The sequence below is a fragment of the Taudactylus pleione genome, unplaced genomic scaffold (genome assembly GCF_031769625.1).
Source record: "Taudactylus pleione unplaced genomic scaffold, aTauple2 ptg000078l, whole genome shotgun sequence".
NCBI classification, from domain to species: Eukaryota; Metazoa; Chordata; class Amphibia; order Anura; family Myobatrachidae; genus Taudactylus; species Taudactylus pleione.
This window is the reverse complement of record NW_028284480.1, coordinates 3,980,968-4,008,815: the sequence shown is the minus strand read 5'-3', so window position 1 is coordinate 4,008,815 and position 27,848 is coordinate 3,980,968. Positions and strand designations below refer to the sequence as shown.

At 38.9% G+C, this 27,848-nt stretch overlaps 1 protein-coding gene across 2 annotated transcripts in view; it reads right to left on the bottom strand.

The window, feature by feature from the left end:
- Nucleotides 1-27,848, bottom strand: part of SEZ6L (seizure related 6 homolog like) — a 439,056-nt gene that overhangs the window by 28,194 nt on the left and 383,014 nt on the right. The window contains exons 11-14 of one of the 2 annotated variants that reach the window (XM_088467896.1): nt 21,300-21,496; nt 17,928-18,122; nt 11,016-11,207; nt 2,055-2,249 (exon numbers count right to left, since the gene is read on the bottom strand). In XM_088467896.1, the coding sequence (XP_088324022.1) occupies nt 2,055-2,249; nt 11,016-11,207; nt 17,928-18,122; nt 21,300-21,496 (779 nt within the window). The remainder of the gene's footprint in view (nt 1-2,054; nt 2,250-11,015; nt 11,208-17,927; nt 18,123-21,299; nt 21,497-27,848) is intronic. The other variant, XM_088467897.1, reaches the window with a different exon arrangement.

The following is a 27,848-nucleotide window of genomic DNA, read 5'->3' as shown; positions in this document are numbered from 1 at the left end:
GCCGGCTCCACTGAGCATGCGTGGGATCTCGCAAGTATTGCGAGATCCCTGCGTGGAGCCCTGGAGCCGGTAGCCGCCGCAGCAGGGACAGCGCTGTCCCTGCTGTGGGGATAGGCTAGCGCCAGGCTGTAGCTGTCGATAACGACAGCTATAGCCGGCCGAACGGTCAGACGATCTGACCGTTCGTACATAGCCCAGGCTATCAGCGCTGCTATCTTGTAGATAGCAGCCCCGATAATGACAGGGGCGCATAGCGCCCCTGTCATTTACCGCCCAGACCCCCGATCATACATCGGGGAGAAGCGGTATCAGAGCACATAACGTGCGCTGATACCGTTTCTGGGCTTCATACATCTACCCCAATGTATTATGTTGCATGTTACTCCTCAAAAGGTTGATCTCGGGGAGGAAAATTGCTCAGAACTTAAATCGCCCTTCCGGCACTTTCCACTGCTCTGCTAGCTCGGGGAGGGGAATTGCATAACTTGTAAAATCCATATATGTTGGGGAATTTGTTAGGAACTCGTGTACTGACGATAACTGGACGTAGGACTAGTTAGAAAACATTTAACTGTATAACACCTCATAGTTTGTCATCACTTAACATATTATTTGAAGCACATTCACTATATTCCTATAGGACTCCACTGTATTTTCTCCAAGTGTTAGTTCTTCTGAGTGCTGAAGGAAATGTTTACATTGATGTGAATAAAAGCAAAGTAAAGTGAACATTTCAAAGTTGTATGTACCACCCCATTCGCTTATATGTATGTTTTGGACTATCTGCATCAAAGTGCATTCAATATGCTTTGAAATTGTGTGCTTCATGCTTTAAAAGAATGCAGGTAAGTATAAGGCTTTAAAGTAAAATGTTTGCAGTTTATCTTAGGTGTCCCTCATCCACTAAACTAAGTCACAAACCACAGCCTGTTTCTCAGAATCAATATATCAGCCAGAGCTACAAACTGCAAATGAAGAATAAGGTTTCCATACAAAGAAGTAAATGCATGTTCCCGGCTGTCGAATTTAGAAGATCGTATAACATTGTGGGTGTCATTTATCAAACTGTTACTGATTAATGAGGTTGTTCTGGCTGCAGGTTTAGTCTATTTGAATGGGAGCTGTGGACAGATCAGCCACATTAAGCGATAATGGAGTTTGATGACTTGTAACTCCTCCTATTGCTCTATATAAATACTCAATAAAGAACTCAGCAGGGTCAATTACACTGATACTCAGATGCTAAAATATGCATTGAAAAGGCATTTAGTACTCCATTGACAAAACAACATGCAAAGAAATGTAATGATCATTTTGGTGTAGAAAAAAGATCCTAACATACACACGTCTCATCAAGAACTTACAATCAAGAAATATACAGTTTAAATTAGCATAAGTAATGTAAATGTAATACAGTCATATTATGTGCTGATTGCTAATAATGACTTCACTGGTAATATGCTTAAGCATACAATAAAAATATGCCTGCTGCTGAACTTAATAGCTCATGTTATGCTAGATGGCTTATACAGTACTATTCTATCCAAAGCAGTTATTGCTGAGGGACAGTTATTCTTCTGACATTTGTTTAGTGTAACCTGGCAAAGACTCTGTCAGTCTCTTTCATTGCTGGGTGACATGAAATGTGTTTGGAATTGAAATTAACATCTGCTCACCAAGGCCATTTCAGTATCAAGAGTAATCTGATTTTAAGGCAATTTATACCAGAATTTATAAATGATTGAAAAACTAAGAGGAGTTAACTCCTGTTCATCTAAAAGGCTGACTTGTCAATAAGTCCCTAAAAATATCATTACTTAGAGCTTAGTGACATAGTATGATTTATAGGATTATTCTGAAATGACTGCTGGGTAAAAGCAAGCTAAATCTATGAAACTCCTTTGATGCTAGGAGGCCATGTAATAATATCCACTGCGAAAGTATTTTAAAGTTACTGATTTCTACTTTCATGCGTAGCCATCTTTTTAGCAACCCTCCCTAGAGCAGACTGAAGGACACTTGACTATATGATAGCATGCATATGTGCTCAATACCTTTGCATATAGGTAGCGGTCCACTCCATTGAGATGGCTGACCAAGAATGCACTTTATGGTGACTTCTCCCATAAGTTCAAACCCTTCATAACACATAAAAGTGAGTGACTCGCCGGGGAGATAGAGTCTCTTGTAGAGTATTTGGTAGCCATTTTCAGGTAGTCCAGGATTGTCACAAGCAAGTGACTCCTCAGCTGGAATGACATACACAATATTCACTGCTATGAAATGTATAAATTATGCTTAAAAAAAAAAGTTAACCTGTAAACTGGTGTCTGTTTCTTTATAGCCATTTATTATTACAACTGCAGGGCAGATTGAACTGTTGTTTTAGAAATGTCATAATACTTCTATAAATGTTGCACATTTTCCTGAGTAAAAGCCTCCTGCATCTCTCCTACAGTACGCCAACTAAGACAATACTAGCCTGACTTTCATACTCGTCCTCCAGGAGATTTGGGTGAGGAGAGATATCAGTAGAAGAAGTGGTTGTGTCTTAATGTGATTTGTGTTAACAGCATGAGTTCCCAACCAATTTGCCAGTAAGTAAGTGTCCTTGCAGGAGAATAGACTGCTCTGGAGTCATAAACTCTCCCCCTAATTTGGGAGCCCCCGGACATTTCTGGGGAGTAGTTAATTATAATTATTACTGTTGTTTTTTGGCTTTATAATGATATCATTTTGCTAATTATTTATTCATTGATAAATTAATTGAAACTATGACCTTCCAAGAAATTTACCCCATTACAGAAAATGAAAAACAAGGCAACAGTAGCAAATGACCATAGAAATATCACATTTGTTTTTCATAATGTGTTGCATTGAATTTGTGTGGAATATATTTAATATTTTACCATCACAGGAGCTTTCAATTATATTTCAAATGACACGAATGACAGGCAATACAAAGAATGACATGTGTGACATATTTTGTGTATATCATACTATTATTTACCTCTATTTATTACTTGTTGGCTTTATGTAGTTTATTATTTTAATTACCCAATTACAGCAGCATGTTGTCTTCAGAATGTAATGTTTTGCATGCTTTTCTTCATTAGTAGCTAGTAAGAATACCTCCTATAGTCAGTAGATGGAGACATCATTCCTGTTTGAAATTGTATCAACTCATTTACACAAAAGACTTCAAGACAATTGCAAAACATTTTAAATCCTAAAACTGACTCGATAAGTGAGGCAGTAAATTAAAAAGGACAAAAGGAAAAGTTAGATGTGTTGACATTTTGATAAAGAGCATGCATACAATTATATAGGTGTGTCTTCGTATTGACTTCTGACTATCTCTTTGATGCAGCAAATATATTGTGACAGCTGTAATCAATGCATACAATAGATCTGCTGATATGTATCTCTGCACTTAACAATTGCCAACATCTCTTTACTCCAGACCTTAATGAGCACAACTATGGCATGTTTGCTTAAAGTTGTACTTGATTACATGTAAGTTTAATATTAATCATTAACAATTATCTCTCTGTGATAAAGGAGTAATGTTCCCAATTTGCAAAAACACATTCTCTGTGCTTATCAATTCTAGTTATAGTATAGTTATGTTGTTTATTGTTTTGTGATGTTTTGCTTTTTATTTTGCTCCAAAATACTTTTATAACATGATAGAGTGAAACTTTTAGAAATTTTTACTGACAACTCAATGCAAGGCAAGTTTGGGACTATTAATAAAAAGCCCAGTTAATTAACATAATATCTCTGCTGTTCACATACGTCAATTTACCACTGAAGTCATGCAACTGGCGGCTGCCTCTGTGATGACTCTATCACATAAAAACATAAATCACCATTGCTTATCGCAGCAGCGATTAGTACATGCATGTGGGCAAACGGGCCATACAAGTACACAGTACAGGCTGACAGGGAGGGAGCTGAAAGGGTATTTCTGGCGATACTGTAATTTAAAGGCTGCATGGGGCTAATGCCATCTGAAGATGGTGTTATCTATTGGGGGTATGGCTTTTGCTTAATAAATGGGTGCAACAGTGTGATATACAGTACATATTGCTTACACTAAATTGTTCATTGTCGAATTAGCACGTCACTTCTGTTGGCTGCTGGTATTGACAAAACTGAGTTTAGGTACATACAAGCACCTAAGCACTTTATTTTGTTAGTTTGTTTGATAAATGGGTGCAGACTAAATTCCCTCTGCTATCTCTTGTGTTCAGTCTCTATTAAATTGCACTATTACTAATTTGTCAAACTAATACTGGGTACACACTGGCAGATATATTTTGTGCCCGTCGGCCAGTGTGTACCAAGTGATATGTCTGTGAACAATGTCGATGGCAGATATATCTGTCCATCATGCTGTGTATATGGGCGGTCAGCTGACGCGACCCCCGGCCAGCGAGACCCGTGGCCAGATGACAGATCATGGTTGTTCAGTGTGTATGAACAACCATCATCTGCAGCTCATTATATAAAGAGTGCTAATAACACTGGGAGATGCATCACTCAAACAAATGAATCTGTAATGGTTTTTGTAGTTGCTATATTGGGAGAACATTTAGTTTATGCGCTAATGCTGCTGTAGCTTCTGATTCCCTGCCTGTGGCTCCTGGTTATCATTATCCACATAAGGACACTGAGCTATGATATAGGAGGGACACTGGGCTGTTAATTATTAAAAAGTCAGCAATGTTCCAACTTATAGCACATGCAGCTTGTGGTCTGACGCCTGAGAAATGTGTTACATTTTCTTAGAAATGTAACAGTTGACAAAATACAGATTAAAAAGGCTAATTTGTAAAGTCAATGACTAATAGGGTTTCACATAAGGAAATTAAGCTTCCTGGAAGAGAAGTCATTTGTCCTACTTGTCACTTGCTTTATACTCTTAACTCAGTGTTAAATTACCTCTCCTTTTATTTCACTAAAATAATGCTTTAACCTTATGCAGAGAAGTCATTTTATCCTCCAATAGGAATGAGATCATCCTATTTCCTTTGTCAATAGTTTGCTGCAATGGAATACAACCAAACATTCCCTCTCTCTTTTCCTCATAGTGCTTCTACTACTATTCATAATATTTTAAAAAAAAGATATGGTTCATTATCTAACAGCTGATCTCAGATCATTGATATAAGCTTGCATATGGGGGAGATTTATCAAAACTTGGAGAGAGATAAAATACCAACCACTTGGCCTCTGTCAGTTTTCTAGCACAGCCTTTAAAATGACTGAATCTGACTGGTTTGTACTTTATCACTCTCCACTTTATCTCTCTCCAAGATATTATAAATCTCCCCCATATAGACAGTGGACATCATTTACAGTTGGATATACTGTAAGTGCACTTATGGGGTGTAACATACATTTCAATACCAAAATGCATCCATATTTAGACTTTAGAGAATCTTAGGCCCTGATTCAGAGGCGCACGCTATTTACGTGCGCTCGCTCTGAATCAGGGCGTCCATATTTTTATTTTGACCGGCCTCCAGGCCGCTCGCACAGCTGTGGGTCAACATCGACCGCTGCCCCGTCTTGTAGCGAGCCCTGGAGCGAGGGATTTCTCACTCGCTCTGGGGCTCGTGCACGCTGCTCATGCGCAATGGCCCGCTTGCAAGCGCTATGCGCTTGCGAGCGGTTCTGAATCGGGCCCTTAGTCTTACAGACCCTTTGGGGTATATTTACTAAAGTGCATGTTTTTAGTAGTGGGGATGTTGCCCATAGCAACCAATTAGATTCTAGCTATTATCTTCTAGAAGGTGCTAGATAAATGTTAAGTAGAATCTGGTTGGTTACTATGGGCAACATCTCCACTTCTAAAAACCTGCACTTTAGTAAATAAACCCCTTACTGTATTTCTGAAGGGTTGGAAAAGCGACCGGCAAGCATAAGTATAGCACAACTTATGGACATGTGACTTAATGACACACATCTCCAGATCCATTTCATAGACGGTGTATTTTTTTTGCTGGTACTGGAGGCCTGGCGTAAAAGACAGGTGCTGACGATGAAGACACCAGAAGCATTTAGACAGGTCTGAATGGCTATTTCCATACTGACTCCTCCATATGGTAATACTTCATTTATTAGCGTTTCCATTGGTTTTATAAAAAGTTAAATGAATTTGTGGGTTGATTGTACTTCATTGCATTTTATATGGAAAATGCAATCTAATGCATCTAATGAAACACTGTAAAGATACTTGTGTGATACCTTTGTATATGACATATCAAGCCATTTCTCTATGCTATAGTTGGGTGCAAGTGTATTTGACATTAAAATACAGTATTTGTATGTTTTGAATTAAATGTTTCTTGAGATAAGAGCAAATACACACATAAGACAGTGATTTTTGTGTCAGAACTTTTACGCATATACTCGGGATGCAAAATGTTTAAAATTCCCACATTTACATGTACCCCCAATTTAACTACAGCAAATATTTTTCATAAAAGATACTGCTTAATATAATTTTTCCACACTTATGCAAATTTGCATATAACAGCTCTTTGACCCAAAATAAGATCCCTAATTACTTTATTAAGACTAATAATACACTACTATATTGGGTGAGTTAGGCTTTATTGGGGGTACAGACTGATTTCCCCCCAAAAAACTGACCCTTTCACCAGTTCTGCTACTCGCTGCTTTCGGATATATGCATTTTCACTTGTTTTGCAATTGAATAGGGCAAACAGCGGGTGCACACATTGAGTAAGCAGGCGAAAACTTTGCCTCAAAACATGCGAATGAGGCGAACACATTGTGTTTTTTGCCGATCTCAGCTTTTCACGGCTAATTGAATCTGGCGCATAGCCATAGGCAGCTGTACTCAGTGTTAGAGTCAAAGTGTTAGATTATAAGTGTAATTACACTTTGATAACTAAAACGGTGTTATGCTAGAGTTAAGCTGGAGGAAAACTGAAGTAGAACATCCTAAAACCCAGAACTCCTTCTGAAGGACATCATACAACATACTTATGTGAATTAGCTAATTCACCATCACCAGTGCCGGAGCTAGTGCTCCGATGGCCGGTGCAGGCCACACCCCCTCCACATGATGTGATGTGGAGGGGGCATGGCCTGTACCAGGCACCAGGAGCGGGTGACTAGAGCAATGCCTGGAGCATCCTGGGTGCTGTAAGGGCAGCATTGTGGCCGCCGGCCACGGTAACCGGGCCGGCCTAGTTAGCCAGTTTAGTGCAGACCGCAGTGAGTGCGGTCACACTACACATTTACACACACATCGCCGCCAGTGCAGCGGTGATGTGTGTGTGTTTCAGCAGCCAATGAGATTCAGACAGACTCTCACTGGCTGCTGCTGTGCCCACTGCAGGAGCCGGGCTGGAGCTCAGTCATGAGCTCCACCTTCCGGCTCCTGCAGTGGGTGATGGGAGAGACGTCATGACATCTCTTCCATAATGCAGAGCGCACCGGTCTGGGAGAACTGAGGTGCAGACGGCTGCGGGAGCAGAAGCCGGAGCGGGGATTCAGGTGTTTTTTTTTTTCTCTTTTTAAACTTGTGTGTCTTTGTCTGCACTATTGGGGGCACTGCATCAAGGGGACCTCTACTGGGGGGGACTACTACTGAGGGGGACTACTAATGGGGGCACTGCAGTGGGGAGGGACCTCTACTGGGGGGCTACTACTGGGGGCACTGCATCGGGGTGGGTAACACATGGGGGTACTACTGGGGGGAACCTCTACTGGGAGCACTACTGGGGGGGGACTACTACTGTAGAACTGCTTTGGGGGACTACTAATGGGGGCACTGCAGTGGGGAGGGACCTCTACTGGGGGGCTACTACTGAGGGCACTGCATCGGGGGGGGTTACACATGGGGGTACTACTGGGAGGAACCTCTACTGGGGGCACTCCTGGGGGGGACTACTACTGTAGCACTGCTTTGGGGGACCACTACTGGGGGCACTGCATATGGGGGACTACTACTGGGGGCACTATATAAAGGGCACTGCATAGGGGGACTACGACCGGGGGTACTATATAAGGGACTTACTACTGGGGACACAAGGGGCACTGCACTGGGGGGACCATTACTGGGGGCACTGGATTGGGAGGACCACTACAGGGGGCACTGTAGAAGGGGCACTGGATAGGGGGGATCACTACTGGGGGCCTGCATAAGGCGGACCACTACTGGGGGGCACTGTATAAGGGGCACTACTGGGGCCTGCCTAAGTGGGACCACTACTGGGGGCACTGTATAAGGGGCACTATTGGGGGCCTGCAAAAGGGGGACCACTACTGGGGGCAATGCATGGGGGGACTGTATAAGGTTCACTATGTTATTTGGAATGGATAGGAATGTTCAGAGTGACGAGAAAGGGGTGTGTGTCATATTGACATGCCTCATTTTAAGTGACCACGCCTCTTTTGACCATGACCATTTTCGGCGCAAGCGCTGAATGCAGCGCACATAGGGTGGGGGAGGCCTCCATTTTTCAATTTGCCCTGGGCTCCAAATACCCTAGTTATGCCACTGCCAACTACTTACATACTTGTCTTTATATTTCACTTTTGTAGCTGCGCTCATACATTAGCAGCACTGTTCTTTTACCTGTATTTTTGAACATTTAACTACATTTATCCACACTGTCTCTATATCACACAGCCTCCACTCCAGTTTTCATCTCACTTATTACCTCGTCCACAGTATGAACACCTTTACTTCAACCACCCCCCTTATCCAGTGCTCACATAATTCCCTACTTTACCTACTTTTTCCACCCCTATCCTCCCTCTCTAGTCCGCTCAACTTGCTGTTCCCCCTTTCTTCTCTCCTCAGTCTCTCTTCCAACCCTCTGCTTCTATCCCCATCTTTCCTGTCCCTCCACTCTCATCCACCTCCCTCCCTCCATGTCTCTGCCTGTCACCTCCAGGACTGCCAAGAGAAATCCTGGGCCCGGGTACAGCAACATCATGTTGGGCATGGCACACCTCTTTGTGGGTGTGTCTAGGATGTAAGAAGCACCCACTCACAGGAGCATGGCATAGAACCCAGCAGCTGGGACAAAAGTATTCACTATTAGAATGGCAGGACAGTCCCATAATATCTGCATTTTTAGCGGGATGTATTTAGATGCTATAATGTAGCAGACAAAAATTGTGCAAAAAGTGCAATAATTGCACGCAGGCAGCTTTTCAATTGCAATCCTTACAATTATGGTAATGGAAGCGCTAAACATACAGCTGCTGGTTTGAAAAATAATTAAGTATTTATTACCATAAAACGATTATTCACATATATTAAAAAACATTAAGCATTACCATGGTATGCAGATGGAAATATTTGGCCAAGATATAATTATCTAATGCATATAAAATACAAACAAACATAAGTGTGTTATCTCAATAAAATTGATGAAGCCGATTAAAGGAAGTGTTAGTAGCAAACAGCAGCAGCACAGCATAAGTTCCAAACATAGGTCACAGTCAGTATCAGGGGCAGAACTATGGGAGACAATGGAGGCGCCTGCTGCTGGGCTCCAGCTCTGAAGGGGCACCTCCTCCATTGTGCACAACATATTCACCCCACTTAGGGCTGTAATTATATACCCGGAGTGTACCATCATGGTCACCCCAATACATGGCACCCATTCACCCATTCCCAGCACCTGAGAAGCCACCATACACTAGTGGAGAGCTCCATATCAGACCATCAGCTGTCGCTTTCTTCTATCTATAGCCTGTCTGCATTCAAATTGCTACATTACCATGTCAGTGGCTGTGACAGGGGGGGCAACAAATTATAACTTGCCTCCGGGCGTCTGGGATTAATTTACACCACTGGTCAGTATTAGTGCAAATATTGCAGATCAAGCGGATTAATAAGCCAGAGCGGAAAGAAGTTAGTTTGAGGAATTGATAATTTGAGCAATATAGAACAGCTTCCCACAATGTACTGTATATCTTTTGTATCCTTTGCTAAATGGCAGTCCTTACCTCTACCCAATCCTGGGGAGGATAATCAAAGTGCCTGTTCTATATTGCTCAATACCATGGGGTCCCGCAGTCGGCCGCCGCAGATTAGATTAAAAGGCCAGGAAATCTCCATCATCCAACGGAGATCCTGGCCTCTTCCTTCCCCCCCAATTGTGGTGACATGCCACCTTTTCGGGAAATGGAGGACATCGCCGCCCCTTCTCCACCCACAAATGCTAGCAGATTGTCAATCACTAACAGTCTGCTGGCAGTCTGTGTGCGGGCACGCAGACCCATTCTGCACATGCGTAGAACGGGTCTTGCTCCTGCGCAGATTCCTGAACATCGGGAATCTGCGTTCAGCGGTGCACTTGCGTGCACTGCTGAATTAGGGCCTCAGTCAGTTATTCTTATCTTTTAAGATGATGCACAACTGCTGACATAAGTGCCACATAGGCTTGATACACACTTGTTGATATATCATTTGTTCGATCAACGAACAATATATCGGTAGTGCATCAGCGATCATTCAGAGATATAACAGGACGGCCCTTCGGCACAGCCAATGCCGTAATATCATGCGGATATATTGGTGCATCTGGATGTATATAGACCCGCCGACCGACCCATATGCCGGCCGCAGGAACCGCCAACAATGACATCACTACCGGTTCCTGGGGCCAAGCATGACGGGAGGCGGATTTGGTAAGGGTATAAGCACAATTCGGGCTGGCAGTAGATTCATCACTCAGATGTGTACCCAGCAATACTGTAGATAATTTTTTCATTACATAATATGACAATATTGCAATAAATAAGAGAAGAAACATTAATAGATATATTTTAAATCAAAGTGAATTACAAATTTTGTACATTATGCCACTTCCAATAGAGATCGTATAATCTTTATTGCCAAACACAAATCCTTGCACTGTGATGCATAAATGCACACTGGCACACTGATTGGAAATCTGCATCTTAGGTAAATGGTTATACTGAGTATCACTGAAGATAAGATATAACTGACTTACAAACACAATGTGGGATTCTTGATGTCCAGATAGGGGTCCCTGTCTCCCGGCTATAGCATGTCAGCAGAGAACTTCCTTCAAGCACAAAGCCTGTATTGCATGTGTACTGGATAGTGGTTCCCACCAGGAGGACCGGATCTGAAATAAGACGAGTGGAGTGTTCCACCTCCCCAGGATCTGTGCAGTACATGACTGCAATACAAAGAGAGAGAAAGGACATGCAGGTCAATATTAACAAGTAAACTATAGAAATTGACCGTGAAATGATTTATAGAGAAACTGTATGATAAGCAGCATGCTGAACATCTATAAGCAACTATATCAATAGACATTTGGACATACGTAAACACATTTCTTGAAAACTTTAATGTGCTCCTGTCACCGACACAAACAGTTGCCAACCATTTTGTGTGCTAAGCCAAAATTCTTGAGAAAGCAGCTGATTATTCACTCCAAACCAATGACATGATGGAGACACTTTGCTGTGATGTAATTAGTTACTAGTGAATTTATAAGCTGCATTATCATGAAATGATATGAACTCAGAACACAAAATGGCCACCTCCACCATGTGCAGGCAAAATATCAACTTTAATAGATATCTTGCAGTAAATATCATTATAATCACTGAGTAGTGTAAAAATAAATTAAAATCAGTACATAGTAGTATTGTAGTAGTATATTATTACTGCTGTACTATAAAGGTTTCAAACTTCTTGCAGTATCTATAGCAAGAACTACACAAATCAATTTGGATATCTGTGAGGTCCTTGGCTCACAAGCTCATGTCTTTGTATGGTCACCAACTTTGCAGAGACTTGTAAGCATTTATAAGCGTAAGAACATTTAATATACCATTAGGACTATATGAGCAATAGATGAGTGTGTTTTTTAAAAATATTTTTATATTTCAAAATGCTCCAAAAGGACCATCTTCAACATTTTTGCGATTATGTTGCCTCATATCCTCTTTAAAACCCCATCAATGCTCCGACCTCTATATCATTCCATATCAAAAGAAATGATTGCATTCTTCCAGTAATTAAACATGATTATGACATTTTTATGCTGACAGACATATATACAAGAAAACAATTTGGCTAGATGATTAAACTGTGGACAGTCTTCTGGCTCTGAATATCTGACATCCAAGACCTGTGGCCCCTACCCAAATGCAGGCCTCCTGACTGTATAACCTGTTGGTCCAGGCCTGTGCAATAGCTTACAGTTCATATGTTCATGTCAGTATGATAGCTATGTGTACATGTGTGTATATAAATAAGACATTTCAGCTTCTGAATTATAATATCCCTCTGGAATGATATAAGACATTTTGAAATATTCCAGTTGAAACCTAAGTTAATTAACAAAGGGTATCAGGTTAATACCAATTATTTTCCTGCATGCCATCCAGAAGCAGAATAATATGGATAACATTAAAAATACTTGATTCGCTAAAATTAAACAGGTTGCTTCAGAATAATTTGTTTTCCATTGGGACTGGTTTACCCTGGGCTTCTTAATACTTAATAACATTTATATTAGCCTAGAAAACATTTAGTTCTTTTCATAAGGGGAACTAAAAAAAAAAGTCATATATAGATTGTAGAACCAGCAAAAACACACAATGACTAATCCCAACCCTCATACCTGCTGGAGATCCAAGGCAAAATGGAAGTTAACTTTCAGTGTATTTTATATGTAAGAATGTACAGTATTGTATTAGACTTGAAAATAATGACTGGATAATTTGTGACCTAAGTTATGTAGCCTTTAACTACTGTCTTTGTGCATATCTGATATAGGTAAGACACACTCTTCATCATAAAATAAGAGGTACACTATTTATTCCTCAGACATTAATGGTGGATATGCATATTGTACCCACATTTGCACTTCAATTATAAGTGACAGGAAACACCTGATGATAACATTACCATGATTGTGTACACGGGGAAGAGAGGTCATATCATCCTTTTCATAAAAGAAAATAAACATTGTCTATGTAACTTTTCATAGCTATGAATGACATCAAACCATGGTTAACTACAGAATGATAAATTACATTATATTAAGGCAGGATACAATGACAGTAGCTATTTAGAGCTGCAAGTGTTATCAAAATAATACACAGTTGTCCTTAAAGGCCAAAGTGTTTAGGAAATCACTGCTGAAGCAAAAGTGAAGAAATCAAAGGGAATAACAAATCTGTATCAAATTGCTTATTTCCAGAAGCTCTGTTTTGTTACAGGTTCTTAGCAGAGTGTAGAAGAATCACAGATCAATGTTACATTTTTATCTTTTTGTTTTATTGTTTTTGTAGAAGTTACATAAAACTTAAAAGCATCTGTCACCATTCACATAATGTATAAACCAAGTAAGTAAATAGATAAGAGTTATTAAGCAAAGATATTATAGGAGAAAATGCTTTTACAGGTACAAATACAAACAGTTCAATAAACAATTCATAAAGTATTTACAGAAGTCCCATGACATTCAAGAAAACTCAATAACAAATCTAGACAAGTGAAGTAACTGTTAGTTTTGCCAATCCAACCGCTGTGTTCAAAGATGTTGAACTCCAGGTCTTCATTAAAATCCACGGTACACAATCTCTTTAATATGTAAGTATATGGAACATTCAGAACGTCAGTAATAAAAAGTCCAGTTTTGCATCCACAATGTTAAACAATATTATGTTATCATTTTGAAGTGTTCCAGGTTGAAGATGATATTTATGACAAAGCTATGCCAGCCTCAGCTGATGATGAAATGTCAGTCCTGGTGAATCAAATCATGGGCTAGGTTAGTACAGTCACTCATGCAATGTATTCAAATATGGCAAGAGGGCTGAAGAGTTTAATAAAATGGTCAAATGATGTCTGTTGTCCCTTCTTCTACACCCAGAACACAAACTCATTATAGGAAAACAGATTATATGGGTCATCAAAAGACATAACTTATCTTCAGTTGTAAGGTTTTCAAGTCTGATGTTTCTGCTGCTCTCAATAACTGTACGTAATGTCTTTTAATATGAAGTAATAGAGTTAAAGCAGCAATCCCACATTTTTTTTCCCTTTAAATAACGAGTAAACTATCTTTTAAGCATGCATTTCATTCTCTTTACTTGTTCTTCTACAAACCATTATCTACTTTCCAAAATCTTTCTGGAGGAAAAACAAGTATGGCTACTGGGCACAGATACACAAACTCACAAATCTCAGCATTCAATGTGATAGCAGAAGGGGAGAAAGAAAGGGAGGATGTTACTGTAGAAATAAAGCTCAGAGGGGCATCCCAAAGCCTCTCTGCTCACTACATCATGTGTTATGGGACTGTGATTACCATGGCCATCTGCAGAATTGTTAATCATTTACAGCAGTTTGAAGAAACAAACCAAAGAAGAAAAGTTATTAAATAACCAAGCTGCTTCTTATATCCTGCCAAACTGACTTATAACAATTTTGTCGTGGGATTGCTGCTTTAATTTTAATTTTCATATACTATTAAGACAACGTTTTGAGAATTTTTTATAGTCAACTGTACTCATTATGCTAGAAATACTACGTGTTAAGAAATTAATGTCTAGACTGCCAAATCCACTTTTGTTTTTTATTTATTTCTCCATTGCAGTAAGGTGCCAAACCATTGTTTTAAAGTTATTGCTGTCACTTTTGATTGTTAGCACTGACCTTATTTTAATACAATTCAGTGTTAGGAGTAAAGTCTTAGTCATATAAGTATGTCTTTATCTGTAGAATGATCTCAATATTGTCTTGATAGTACGTCACAGGACACTAGCATTAACCCTTACACACAGTCTATGAGGAGTCTGATCCAGATGTCATTGTTTTACAGTTAGTGTTCTTTACCACTTAACCAAGACATTTTGTTAGTCATCTACACATGTAAATCTAAATGGAGGACACACAACTAATATCTTTAATTAAAAGTTCTAATTAAATTATGAATTCATACATTTAGTTAACATATATAAAATATCAGCTATTTATTTAGTCCTTATGCTGTCCACACAATTTATAGTTTACCACATTTAACATCAACAATAACTATTAATATTCCATCAATCATATCCCCTTTTACAACACACATTTAACCTTTTGCTTCAATCATGCACCTCTTCATTTAGTCTATGACAGGTGTATCCAGCCTTCTGCTTTTCTTTACTTCTTCATCACAGAAGACTGGGAGTAGAGCATGTACTGTTGCTTATTAAGAATAGCAAATGTTGTATTTTAGGAAACCTTTCTAGGTATTGCTAAATCCAAAAACTTTGAATAAACCCACACAATTTAAATATACCACAACCACTTGTATGTCATCTATCAATGATGGAATGTGTATCAGTATAAGCAAACCAATCTGAGGAAAATGGTTATAATTTAATGCAAAACTACAGAACAACATATCAATATTTAAGGGCTGTTAAAAAGTGTTTGTCCCCTTCACACAATGGAGGCTCTCACTGAATGAATATGCAATGTATCTGTAATTATTCCTCTGATTTTACGGTATGCTTGGTTTTGCTTATTCCAAGAACCACCAAATGCAGTAACAATCCAAACCAACCATACAGAATGGTCAGCTCATATTTTGAAACTACTCCATGACATAAGGTGAAATAGTACCATGGAATCACTATCTCTTGAGGTTTATTGATGGTCGGCTGTTTGCTAAATACTCATTCAGCAATTCAAAATGGCTGCTTTCATGTGTAAAGGCAACAGATGCACTGTTAATTACAAATCAAAACAAAAGTGTAATGTGAAAATTCTATGTTGTTGCTGTTTACAGCATTAAAAACAACTTCACCTATTTAAGGAAGCAGTGAAAGTGTTTCCAAAGAAATTAACTAAAATTGTGAAAATTTGTGTCCTTCATAAACAGACTTTTTACATAGCCGCAGTGTAAACTATCTCTCAGCATGAGGTGAAATTAATATGATATTCAAAAAACTCTACACTATTGTCAGCAAAAAATTGGACAAGAGAAAAAAAAAAATCTTATTATTTACAAACAAACAAATGTATACACAAATTATATGAAATATTAACTAATAAAGAGCTATCTGATTGGATATTCTTTACCACGCTACTTTTGTCTGTTGACTTATATCTGTTACAACCCATTCATAACATCAGTTTCCCCAGAGAAATGGTGGTATGAGCAAGCCTAATGCATCAGTGATAAAAATAGCTGAAAATAGCAGTTAAGGATACACTGACTGCTTCATAAATAGGCTAAAATGGGGGGATTGCATTTGCATCGTTGACTTAAATAATGTGTTTTGCCAAAACAAAAAGCTGCAGTAAGCCTGGTCATTGTTTGAAAAGTGCAAAGTAATGCACTTTATTAGACCGACAAAGAATGTTAACTTTATTAGTATTATGGGCATTATACAGATGTAAGCCTCTTCTACCAGAATCTTGCTTTTCTTTTAATGCGCCTGCATGTTTTTTCGGGACGTGCTTCTTGTTCCACATGCAAGTTGGATTTGCAACACCTTTACGACATAAGAATGGGGATGAATGGGACGCATAAACATGGTCAAAATACAGCAGTGACGTCACTGGAGTTAGTGACATCAAGTGTGCTGTATCCACCCTATCATGGTTCTGTGCACGCTCGTTGATGCATGATGTGTTATGTGGGGGGTGTGACCGTGTGTCATGCCTCCTTTCGCATCATGCAAGGGGCTTGCTCAATACTCCAGGTGTCGCTGAACAGTCCCCTGCCTCTCTTCTGGTGATGGTGTCACCGCTGCTCATCACTCGGTGACACCATCCAGGGGGTGACACCAAAATAGCTGAGCAGCTCTGCTATTTTGATGTCACCCCCTTAGATTGTGTCACCGTGTGTGACCTGCACCCCCCTAGTGAAGCCACTGAAATAAAGTAGGGGTTTGGTGTTAGTGTGTGGATCCAATTCAGGCTATAATGGTCGTAGACAAAGTCGCCTGCCTGGATGACCTGACTTGCAGGTACTGAAACCCTGGTGCAAGTCGTGAACTGATGATAATGACTGCTGCAGCCTGCATCTGATTGGATGAAAGTGACTAAAACACATCCATGAATGCAAATAGAGTTAAACTGCTACAATTGTGATTTAAAATTAAAATTCCACTACACTGAATACTAGTTTTACACAAATAAATAGTTTGATACTCTGTTGGGAAGGGGAAAACTGCACCAACCCCCCCCCCACCCTGAAATTTTATTTGCTTCTTGTTGTAAAAGCATTTTACATGCTTCAAGTGACTTGGGTACTTATTATCTGCATACAGTACCAATAAATGAAATGTATAAATGTATATCCATTTTGAGCTCTGATTTTTTGTTCTCGTAGTAATGCCAAACCTCCTGTCATGTTCCTGGCGCGCATTTATTCCTGGTACGTTCAAGGAGTTGGTTCCCCAATTGGTGACCTCCCTATTTGCCCAACTGAGAATAGGCCACAGAAATACTAATCTATTCTGAATGCATATTGCGAGGCCTTATACATTGAAAGCTACAAAAGCACCACATAGCCATATAGTAAATAGATCCCCAGCGTCACCACCAAAACTTGATCTCAACATTGCGCAGCTAAAGACTGAAACAAGAAAATCGTAATATTGTATGTGCCTTGGTCAACTTTACTTCAAAATGTTGTCTATAATGTAAATTTCATTATTGATCTTTCTAGCACATCAATGATTCCGCCCTTCATTTACCAACACCCACCTTCAAAAATGTAATTGCATGCTTAAGAAAATCACAAAAACAATAGTATTCTCAAGGTGATGATTGAAATAAAAGGAATGTGATTTCTGAAAGTGAATATCAACTGCAGAAGATTCAAGAAGGCCATGGAACAACCTAGACTGGAGTAATAAAACTCTCTGGGCCTTACTTTTTTCACAAAATGGGGGATCGCTGCTCCAACTCAGATCCCATTGGCAGGTTAAGGTTTCACTCCCCACAATGTCATATCCTGGGTCACACTGGTAAGTAATTTTGGCTCCTCGAACGAGATCTGTATGAGATGTGGTCTTCCATCCGTTTTGAATTTCAGGTAGGTCAGAACAAGAGTCATTTCTGGACACTTCTAGAACAAAATCAAAATTTACAAACAAGATGTCGCTCATTCTAAAAAAATCAGAAAACACTTAATTGTGGTGTGAAGCATGACCATTTCTTATAACTATTCAATATACTGTTGCTTGCATTGTAGGCTGCTGGGACACAATATCATACAGCATATGTGGTATTATAATTGGAACTGCCTCTAAGGTTGATTTGATACAACATACAGGTCCCTCTAATTAGAGAACTCTGGAGCGAGCTCTCTATGGTTCATAATGAAGTTTAATTTGGACAACATACTTCAGAGGATGCACTAGCCTTTTATTGAAGAAAAAAAAGTTACACATTTTGCCACAAGGTGGCAATACAAATCACCCTCAGAGTGCAACAATTGCTAAAGCAACACTTTACAGAAAAATGGGTCATGGTCCCTATTGGCAGACACCTTGGCCACACCAATCGCTGAAGCTCACCCCATGCAACTTTTGGTTATGGGATTTTTGAAGAACCAGGTGGTAGGCCTGTCATAGCCTGTAAGATCTGAAATACAGCATTAAACAACATGTGCTGGCTATTCCACCTGACATGTTATGTTTTCTCTAGACAATGGTGTTCTTCAAATGAAACCTGTTGTCGACCATAATGGATGACACATTGAATAATTGTAGCGCTCTTCAAGTTATTTGTGTCGCCACATTTCCACCTGGGTACAAACATGTAAGTAATATTATTTTTATTCAATAAATGGCTAGTGCATTCCTCCCAAATAACTGTTGCCCAAATCTCACTTCTGAGCCTTAGAGCTGGCTCCAGAGTTCCCTAATTAGGGTTAATTTAATTTTATAACAGCCCACTCATTTATTTGGGTTCCCGACTACAGATAGACAATAATTAGTTAGACAATGTCTAGATAGACACCATATGTTAGACAGTTAATAGTTAGACAAGGATAAAAGTTCGACACAGACAAAAGTCAGACACACTAAAGTTAGACTTGTAAAAAGTTTGACAGTTACAAAAGGTCGACAGGGTCAAAAGTTCGACATGACAATGATCAACACAAAAATGGTCGACACATTTTTTTTAATAATTTTTTTTAGGATTAGGGTTAGGGTTAGGCACTTACCCCCACTGTTTGGGTTAGGCACTTACCCAGATGGTTAGGGTTAGGCACAGGATGGAGGGTTAGGGTTAGGCACCAAGGGGATGGTTAGGGTCAGGCACTTACCCCCACGGTTAGGGTTAGGCACTTACCCAGATGATTAGGGTTAGGCACCAGGAGGGAGGGTTAGGGTTAGGCACCAAGGGGAGGGTTAGGGTTAGGCTCCAAGGGGAGGGTTAGGGTAAAGATTAGGGGTAAAAAAAAAATAATTGTCAACCATTTTTGTGTCGATCATTTTCATGTCGAACTTTGGACTTGTCGACCGTTTGTACCTGTTGAACTTTTTACATGTCTAACTTTAGTGTGTCTGACTTGTCTGTGTCAAACTTTTTTCCTTGTCTAACTGTTGTCTGTCTAACATCTGGTGTCTATCTAGACATTGTCTAACTAATTACTGTCTATCTAATTTATTTATCACTGCTTTACTTCTGGTCAAGTAGTAGGCAGATTCTGTTATTGATGGAAGCATTTTTTATATATAGATATTTTGGCTTAAAAGAAGACTTTGTTTGGCTTAAAGATATCTATTTTGTTCAATGCAATTTTTTTACTGCTAGAACAACTAATAAAATGTTCATTGTTTGCCTGTAGTTAATACATATTTCATCATTGCGGATATTAAAATGATAAATATCATAGTGGCCTATGGATGTAGCCTTATTTTTTTCCTTTTGTATTTTGGTTAACCATTTTCTCAGAAACTCCAGACTTTTCTGTTTGCCCATTTTGCATGACTTAGTTGATGTATTTTAGCAAACTGGTACACAGGTTTTCAGTGGTGTTACCAATAGCAACCAATCAAATTTTAGCTCTCATTATCTAAACTACTGTATGTTAGTGAAATGATAATTAGAATTGGATTAGTTGCGGGAGCAACACAAAATTGTTCTAGTACACCAGTTTTTATAAATATCTCTCTATTTTATTATGGTTGGGTGTGGTATAAAAAGTCTGAATTTGACAAGGGCATGTCCACATATCATATGTCAATATTCACAATGTTGACACCGACATAATGTCAACATTGCCAGAATGCTGACATTGTGAATATCGACAGTCGGCTTGTCAACAATGTGTTTTTCCATTGACTTTTCTACTATGCCGCACTGTAACCATAATATCGGCCGTCGACATTCCCAATGTTGACATTCTTTAAGTGTCAACATTGTGAATATTCATATGCTGCACATATATTATGATCTACTGAATGTTTTTTATCTACCATATGACGGCATTTTAGAGAGAAACGTAAACTACACTGATAGTAGAAAACTGTTTCTTTTTTCTTATATTTTTTTAATGTATTACTCTATTCAGATCTACCATCAGGATTTACATTATATTCTGTCTAAGCATGTTTTTAGAACAGTATGCCTAAACCTTTTCGTTGGGATTTTTGTCTTTGTTACACTAGTTTTGAGGCTCAGCAGGTGCTGAATTGAGCCAATCTATACAAATAATGGGTCTGTCTTGACAAACAGTGGTATTCTATCTTACAGAGCAGCAAGAAATGATAACTATGAGATTGGCTGAGATGAGTGGAATAGAAGTCTCTTAACCCCTTCAAAGCTATATGAAACTATACAGTGCACAGTGCAGCAAGTACCAGCATTGGAAAAAGCAACATACCATTCATTGCTATAATCATACAGTACGTTCAATCTAAGTATCAAGACTCTTAAATAAACTAATACAAATGTTGAATCACGATTGATCATTTAAGTGTTTCTTAATCAATCTGTAAGAAAATGATGTGAAATTAAAACTTTACTGTAACCCAAAGTCCCCCAAAATAAAGCCTTTTTTGAAAACAGAATGGATGACAGCTGACGTGCTACTAATGCCTAGAGCATCCTAATGATCACGGAGGTAGTTTAGCCCATGGTCTTACATTTGAATCCATCAATGACAGCTATTTGTGCCTGTATGAGAAATGATTATACTTTGGTGCATGCCGAGATATTAGCTTATGCTCTCATTTACTTTGCAATCCTAGTGGCTTTTATTTAAGACATTTAAAAGGAGAGAGCTGCTCACCTATGTAATTTAAGATAAATCCTTGTCCCTTCCCAAAGATCATTCCGGCGGGATCAGAATGAAACTGAATAGAGAGGTCAGGAGAGGATGAATAGAGTTTCTGAGGACTGCTGCTTCCAACAAACTGTCCTAAAATTTTGGATGTGATTTCATCTCCATCATATATAGTCAGAATATCATTGTTACTCAAATTCAATCTGCAACAAAGAGCAAATGCAGTTTAGAACTGTATTAGAGACATATTGGCAAGACAGGCAGACTATGCATAAATGCACATGCAGAGACATTACTAGTGTCTATCATATTAGTATAATATGTTCCAATCTAGAGACACTGGTACTGTACACTACTAAATATTGCGGATGACATAACAAATCTCATATGTATATTTACATTACATATTTCCATTGTACATTTTTATATAACAATACCAAATTATATTAAAAGACCAAACATTATTATTATTATTATTATTATTATTATTAATAATAAAAAAAACCACTTTCTGAATGTATTATTTCTTCTCTTATTTAGTCCAGGAGTTTTAATAAACAGAAACTAATATAGTGAAGACATCTCATAATTGGGTTTTACACATGTTACAGACTGAATAAAGCAGAACCTTTAGTGAATAGTTACTGAAGCGGTAGGTTTGACCTCCGGCGAGTACTTTACTCTATCTAGGTGATCCTCTACAGACATTAATACATTTGTACCAGTTAAAAAGAGTTTGGCATATCTTTGCAGGCATCCATTGTATTACTCTAATTTCATTTACAACTAATCTGTTTCTTGTTCAGTGTAGTCTACAGTCTATTGATAGGACTTAGCATGTATTGATATACAAGATTTATAATGAAAAAAATTATGTATAAACAAGGCATTTACAATGACACCATCCACTCCTTCTCCATACCCCATCTTTATAAAACAACAAAGGGTAGAATACTGTAGATTCTAGAATCCATATGACAGAGAATGTACCACTGTTTGAATGACAATACCACATTTTAACCAGCAATGTGTATAGTCTGTTCAGAAACCTCAGTATATAATGTTTGACAACACAGATCTGTTTCTGAGATCTTCAGGAGACGTAGTGCTGACAATTTTTTTTTTGCTCCTTTTTAGTTCCCCAGAATAAACTAGCTTTCCTGTTGTTTTGTGCTATGGGCACAATTGTATATATCTTTATAAGTAAGCTATTTAACATTCCCTACAAAGTCTAGATACGGTAACTGGCAATTGTACAACTTCTGTAATGTTTTTTTTAGGTTTTTAGCTATAGTTTGAACCTTAAGAACAATGTGCAAATAAGCAACAATAAAACACAGTGAACTATCCTTTGGTCATAGAATTGTCTGCATCCATCTACTGTCCCTTTGAGATGGCTGATGAAAATGCTACTACTTAGGGCTACAATGTCTGAAACCATTTATTTTGGATGGCATTTGATGATAGCAGCAAGGATCTCAGATAGATTTTGCAGTCACAGGCTTCATTCCACTTCCCTGTACTGCCTTACAAACCAAATTTACTTCAGATTATTACACCCTGAGCATTATTCAGTGCTAAGAGCAAATAAAAAAAAAGAGCAAAAAGAGCACTTTAACCATGTTTGCCTGAAGGTGGGGCAGATTTAAAATGAACAGACAAATTTACAGTTGAGAAACTAAAATTCAAAATTTCAGTGCAAAAATAACACTGCCCATTATTTGTTCACTACATGCCGAAAGCAACAAATATTATTCCTGCATGCAAAAAATAACAGCATTTGCATCCTTTGTATTACAACATGGTTTGCAATACAATCCATGCTCCATTCTGCTCCTTTTTGATTGGAGTAGAGTAGAACCAGTAGAGTGAACAGGGATCCCAGCAGATGTGGTGATTAAAGTGTGGAAGGTTTACAAATAACAGGTTTTAATTTTATATAATTTTATACTTTACTTATATACACATTTATTTTCTATGTGTTACACTGGTACTCATGGGGGACTATAGATTTTTTTCATCTAGATGTAGCAAACATGTCTTTGTGATCATATAATTTCAGACGTCAATTTGATATTCATCTGGCTCCAATGCATTCCCATTCAACATGCTTTAAAATACATGCTACTTGCCTAGCTACATAGGTTTTTCAGTACTTAAGCCCGGAACACACTGTGCAGATCACTCTGCAGATCAGATAAATGCTCCAGTCAGAGGTGAAGCTAGAACTATGGGAGCCCATAGCAAAATGTTCGCAAGGCCCCCATAGGTCTAGTTATGCCCCGCCCCCTGCTCACTTCCTCTGTCTGGTGCTCTGTTTGTCCTCACTGATGCTGTGAGGAGGTGTGGCCATGGTCCAGGATGTCCTAGCAGGCTCATCTCAGCAACTCCTCATCCCAGCATCAGTGCGAACTGTATAAGATGAGCTCTGTGTAGCCACACCCCCACAGTGATTATGGTGGAAGCCATCGGGTCGGGAGCTGTAGGAAGCCTGGTGTCTGCTGCTTTCTCCTTGCAAATGGCCACCTCCAACACAGCCATGTGGTGATCCTGTTCTGCCTGCAGCTCATAAGATGTGACCTCCCAATCCAACCATTGCAGAAGCATTTGAAGCTGTTTATCGGCATTCACACCAATACAATTATAAGGCCGATCAACCCGATACTTGTATAGGTGTTTATGCAACTTTAGCATTGGAGCAATGTGGTTGGCTAGTGTTTGTTCTACTACTTTGTACATTGTTGATATATTCATTATTTGCTATTGACTGGCTTGTTTGTTAGCTATTGATCCGGATCTTGGTTTGTGCATAATGACTCTGAAACTTTGCTGCTTGCCCAGACCACTCCTAGTTCCTGACTATGGTTATTTCCCTAACCGTTTCCATTACAGTGAGTTGCTGACTAATGAAGGCTAGTCTTGGTGTATTCAAAGGTAAAGTTCATTACTCTCTTGTTAGAGCTCCTGTTGAAACCATGGGTTGCCCCTTAGCATTTATACCATAGGGTAGCCAGCACCAATAAATAGCAGGCATAGTTGGCCCGCTGGACCAGAGTATGATCACCTATAGGCTAAACCTTTGGGCTCAGTAGGTTCCATGGATGCTACATTGGTAGGGGTGTACATACATATTGTTTCCAGCCTACAGTAAGTAAAGAAGAAATACCCAGTTGGTTCATGGTTCAGCTAATTATTTAGAAGGTTGCACAGTTCAGGGAACCCACAGAAGTACAGTGGCATTGAACTGGTTGTTTGTTACATTGAAAACCTCCTCATCACTGAAGTAGTTAAGAAAGTGCCCTTATGGGATTTATAGAGGATCACTTTGTATGTGTTGCCTAGCACTGTCATTAGTGCAGTGTCAGGCATTGACTAAATAATCTGTTTAACCTTAAAGTAGAACTATTGCCTATAAACAATAGTGACAGTTATAAATCCCATAAGTGGCATATGCATAGGAAAATATGACTGAATTTTGCACTTTCTTAACCATTCCAGTGCCAAGAAAGAGGCTTCAGCATGTACATCAAAAATGCTGATGACAAGTGACACTGTAATACCTCATAAATGATAAATAGACTTTCCAAAGCCCCATCAGTAATTACAACCAGTGGGGACTGGGCCACACGTTACTGCCAGTGCTCAATAATCTGGGGTGGTACTTAACCTACATTACAATAAATAATACATCTGATGTGTAGGGGATGGAGTGTTCCCTATCACTCCCACTCTAACACCTACAACCTTGGGGGGGCTTCCTCAATTGAAAAGAGGTGTCCCCAGTTTCCAACTTATGTGCCCTGTTCGGTGTGACTAAAGAATAACCCTCTACACTGTATAAAATATAGAAATTAATGGATGGGGAAGAACTCCCCATCTTGGTTTTCATTAAAAGAGGGGAATCCCCTTTTTTTTTTTTTTATAAAAAAAAAGGCCCTTTAGAATTTTTAGTCTGCTGATCACCAGGCAACTGCACCCCGCACTTCAGAAAACATTGTCTTCTAGAGATTGGGTGAAGAGACTGAAAGTGCCCTACTGTACCTTTCCCACACTGGCACCTGCACCTGCACACTCAGGATTACCTTCATGTGAAACAGCGGAGTCCCGCCTGGTTGTTTGGTTATCACATTTGATTCCCTGACAAATACACCTAAACTACATAAAAAGACTCTAAAGCTTGGTACACACTTAACAATCTCCATCATATATAGTCAGAATATCATTGTTACTCAAATTCAATCTGCAACAAAGAGCAAATGCAGTTTAGAACTGTATTAGAGACATATTGGCAAGACAGGCAGACTATGCATAAATGCACATGCAGAGACATTACTAGTCTATCATATTAGTATAATATGTTCCAATCTAGAGACACTGGTACTGTACACTACTAAATATTGCGGATGACATAACAAATCTCATATGTATATTTACATTACATATTTCCATTGTTCATTTTGATATAACAATACCAAATTATATTAAAAGACCAAACATTATTATTATTATTATTATTATTATTATTAATTATAATAATAAGAAAAAAAACACTTTCTGAATGTATTTATTCTCTTATTTTAGTCCAGGAGTTTTAATAAACAGAACCTAATAAAGTGAAGACATCTCATAAGTGATTTTTACACGTTACAGACTGAATAAAGCAGAACCTTTAGTGAACAGTTACTGAAGCAGTAGGTTTGACCTCCGGCGAGTACTTAACTGTGCTCTATCTAGGTGATCCTCTACAGACATTAGCACATTTGTGTTAATGATAAATATAATTACCATAGCCCCATCAGTAATTACAACCAGTGGGGACTGGGCTACACGTTACTGTGTGTGTGTATACAGCGATGTGATGGACGACTGCACGAATGACAGGCCAACATATCGGGTGGCTGGTACAAATTACACAATATGTCGGCCCCAGCTGCATCTCACTGCATGGGGTCGTCAGTCACAGATTGAGCCGTATGTAGGGACGACCTGACGATGCGACTGACGACCAAACGGGAGCGCACAACAGCCGACATAGTGGGTACACATTAGCAGATTTTGACGATATGTTGGCCCGATCCCCTGGATTGGGCAAAATATTGTCTAATGTGTACCCACCTTAATGCCCAGATCTCTACCATTCCCTGTACATAGGGGGGGCTGATTCTTACTCAGACACATCTCTGGCCACTTTTCCTGCTTACTAGTTTATGCTAACATGGGAATCTGCCCACGTATGCAGAATATCTGTGTGCATGAAGGTGGAAGTCCATACCACCCACTGTTATTAGATACACAGTCACTAAGTTGATGTCCACAATGTTGTTGGTTGGTGCCCAGTTACTGACCAGAAATGCTCATTTCACTGAAAGAGAGCTCCATCAATGGACAGATCAATCCATTGATACACACTTGCAGACTCCGTCCATGTGCGGACGCATTGTATAGTGAATGCGCAGTCAGCAATTTCTTTTTATGGCACGTGCCCAGTAATCAGATATCTGTCAGCATTGCCGCTTCTGTCTGACTTAGAATCTGGCCTTATGTGTGTTTTATTCAAGATGATGAATACTATAAAAAAATTAGAAATACAGAATAATATTTAAGTGCCAATTTTATTAGGAAATACCTATGAGTACAGTCCTGCTTTTTTATGGTTTTAGAGGTACGGAATAATACCAAATCTAGAATAATAAAGAGTTTAATGGTAGTTATGAAAAATAATACGTTTACTTTCAGTTCACTTTTGTGCAAAAATACTTTTTTTGGATCTTTTGGTTATATCTTATTTGACATTTCTGATGGAGAAAACAGAATAAGGGTATATTCTGAAAATCCAAAGTCTTCTGAACAAAAAAAAAATAAAAATGAAAAAAACAAGTATAATGAGTGTGGGCAATGTATAAAAAAAATGACTGATATTGCTCCTGGAATGTGACTAGCCTTAAAAGTGTCAGGAGAGAAATGTCTTAGAGGGAAAGTGGTCATTGTAGCGTAACATACTTGCACATACACCAGGAATAGTTTTTTAAAACATTTTTACAGTCCAGAGTCGAACAGGAAATAACATACAATGTTATGCATTCAAGGGATTTTACAACTATACTTAAGATTTTTCTCTGAGTAGTATTATTATTTTCTTTCTATGCAATGTGATGTGCCAAAAGAGAACATAGATAATAATGGTCATCGCCACCTGCTCTCTCATTTTCCCAATAGATTCCAACTGTTGATTGTATCAAAGCACAGTTTCTATTAGCCTTCATTATGTTCTGCAGACACTACAGGTACCTGTAACACTATGGTGGTTAAATATCTTAACATATTCCTATGCTGGCCATTTTGTTGCATTATCTTGTTATAAAAACTCATTCAGTCCATGGCTTTGTACTGATCAGGTTATCAGATAATTTGGTTACACAAACTTACTTAGAATAGTGTTCTACACTGATCAGGTTAACATCCCTATAAGAGTCATTTCCCATGTACTATATAGATGGGAAACCTTGGGGGTTTGAAAACTTGGTGATGAAGAGATGGGTTGTGATTTAGATCGAA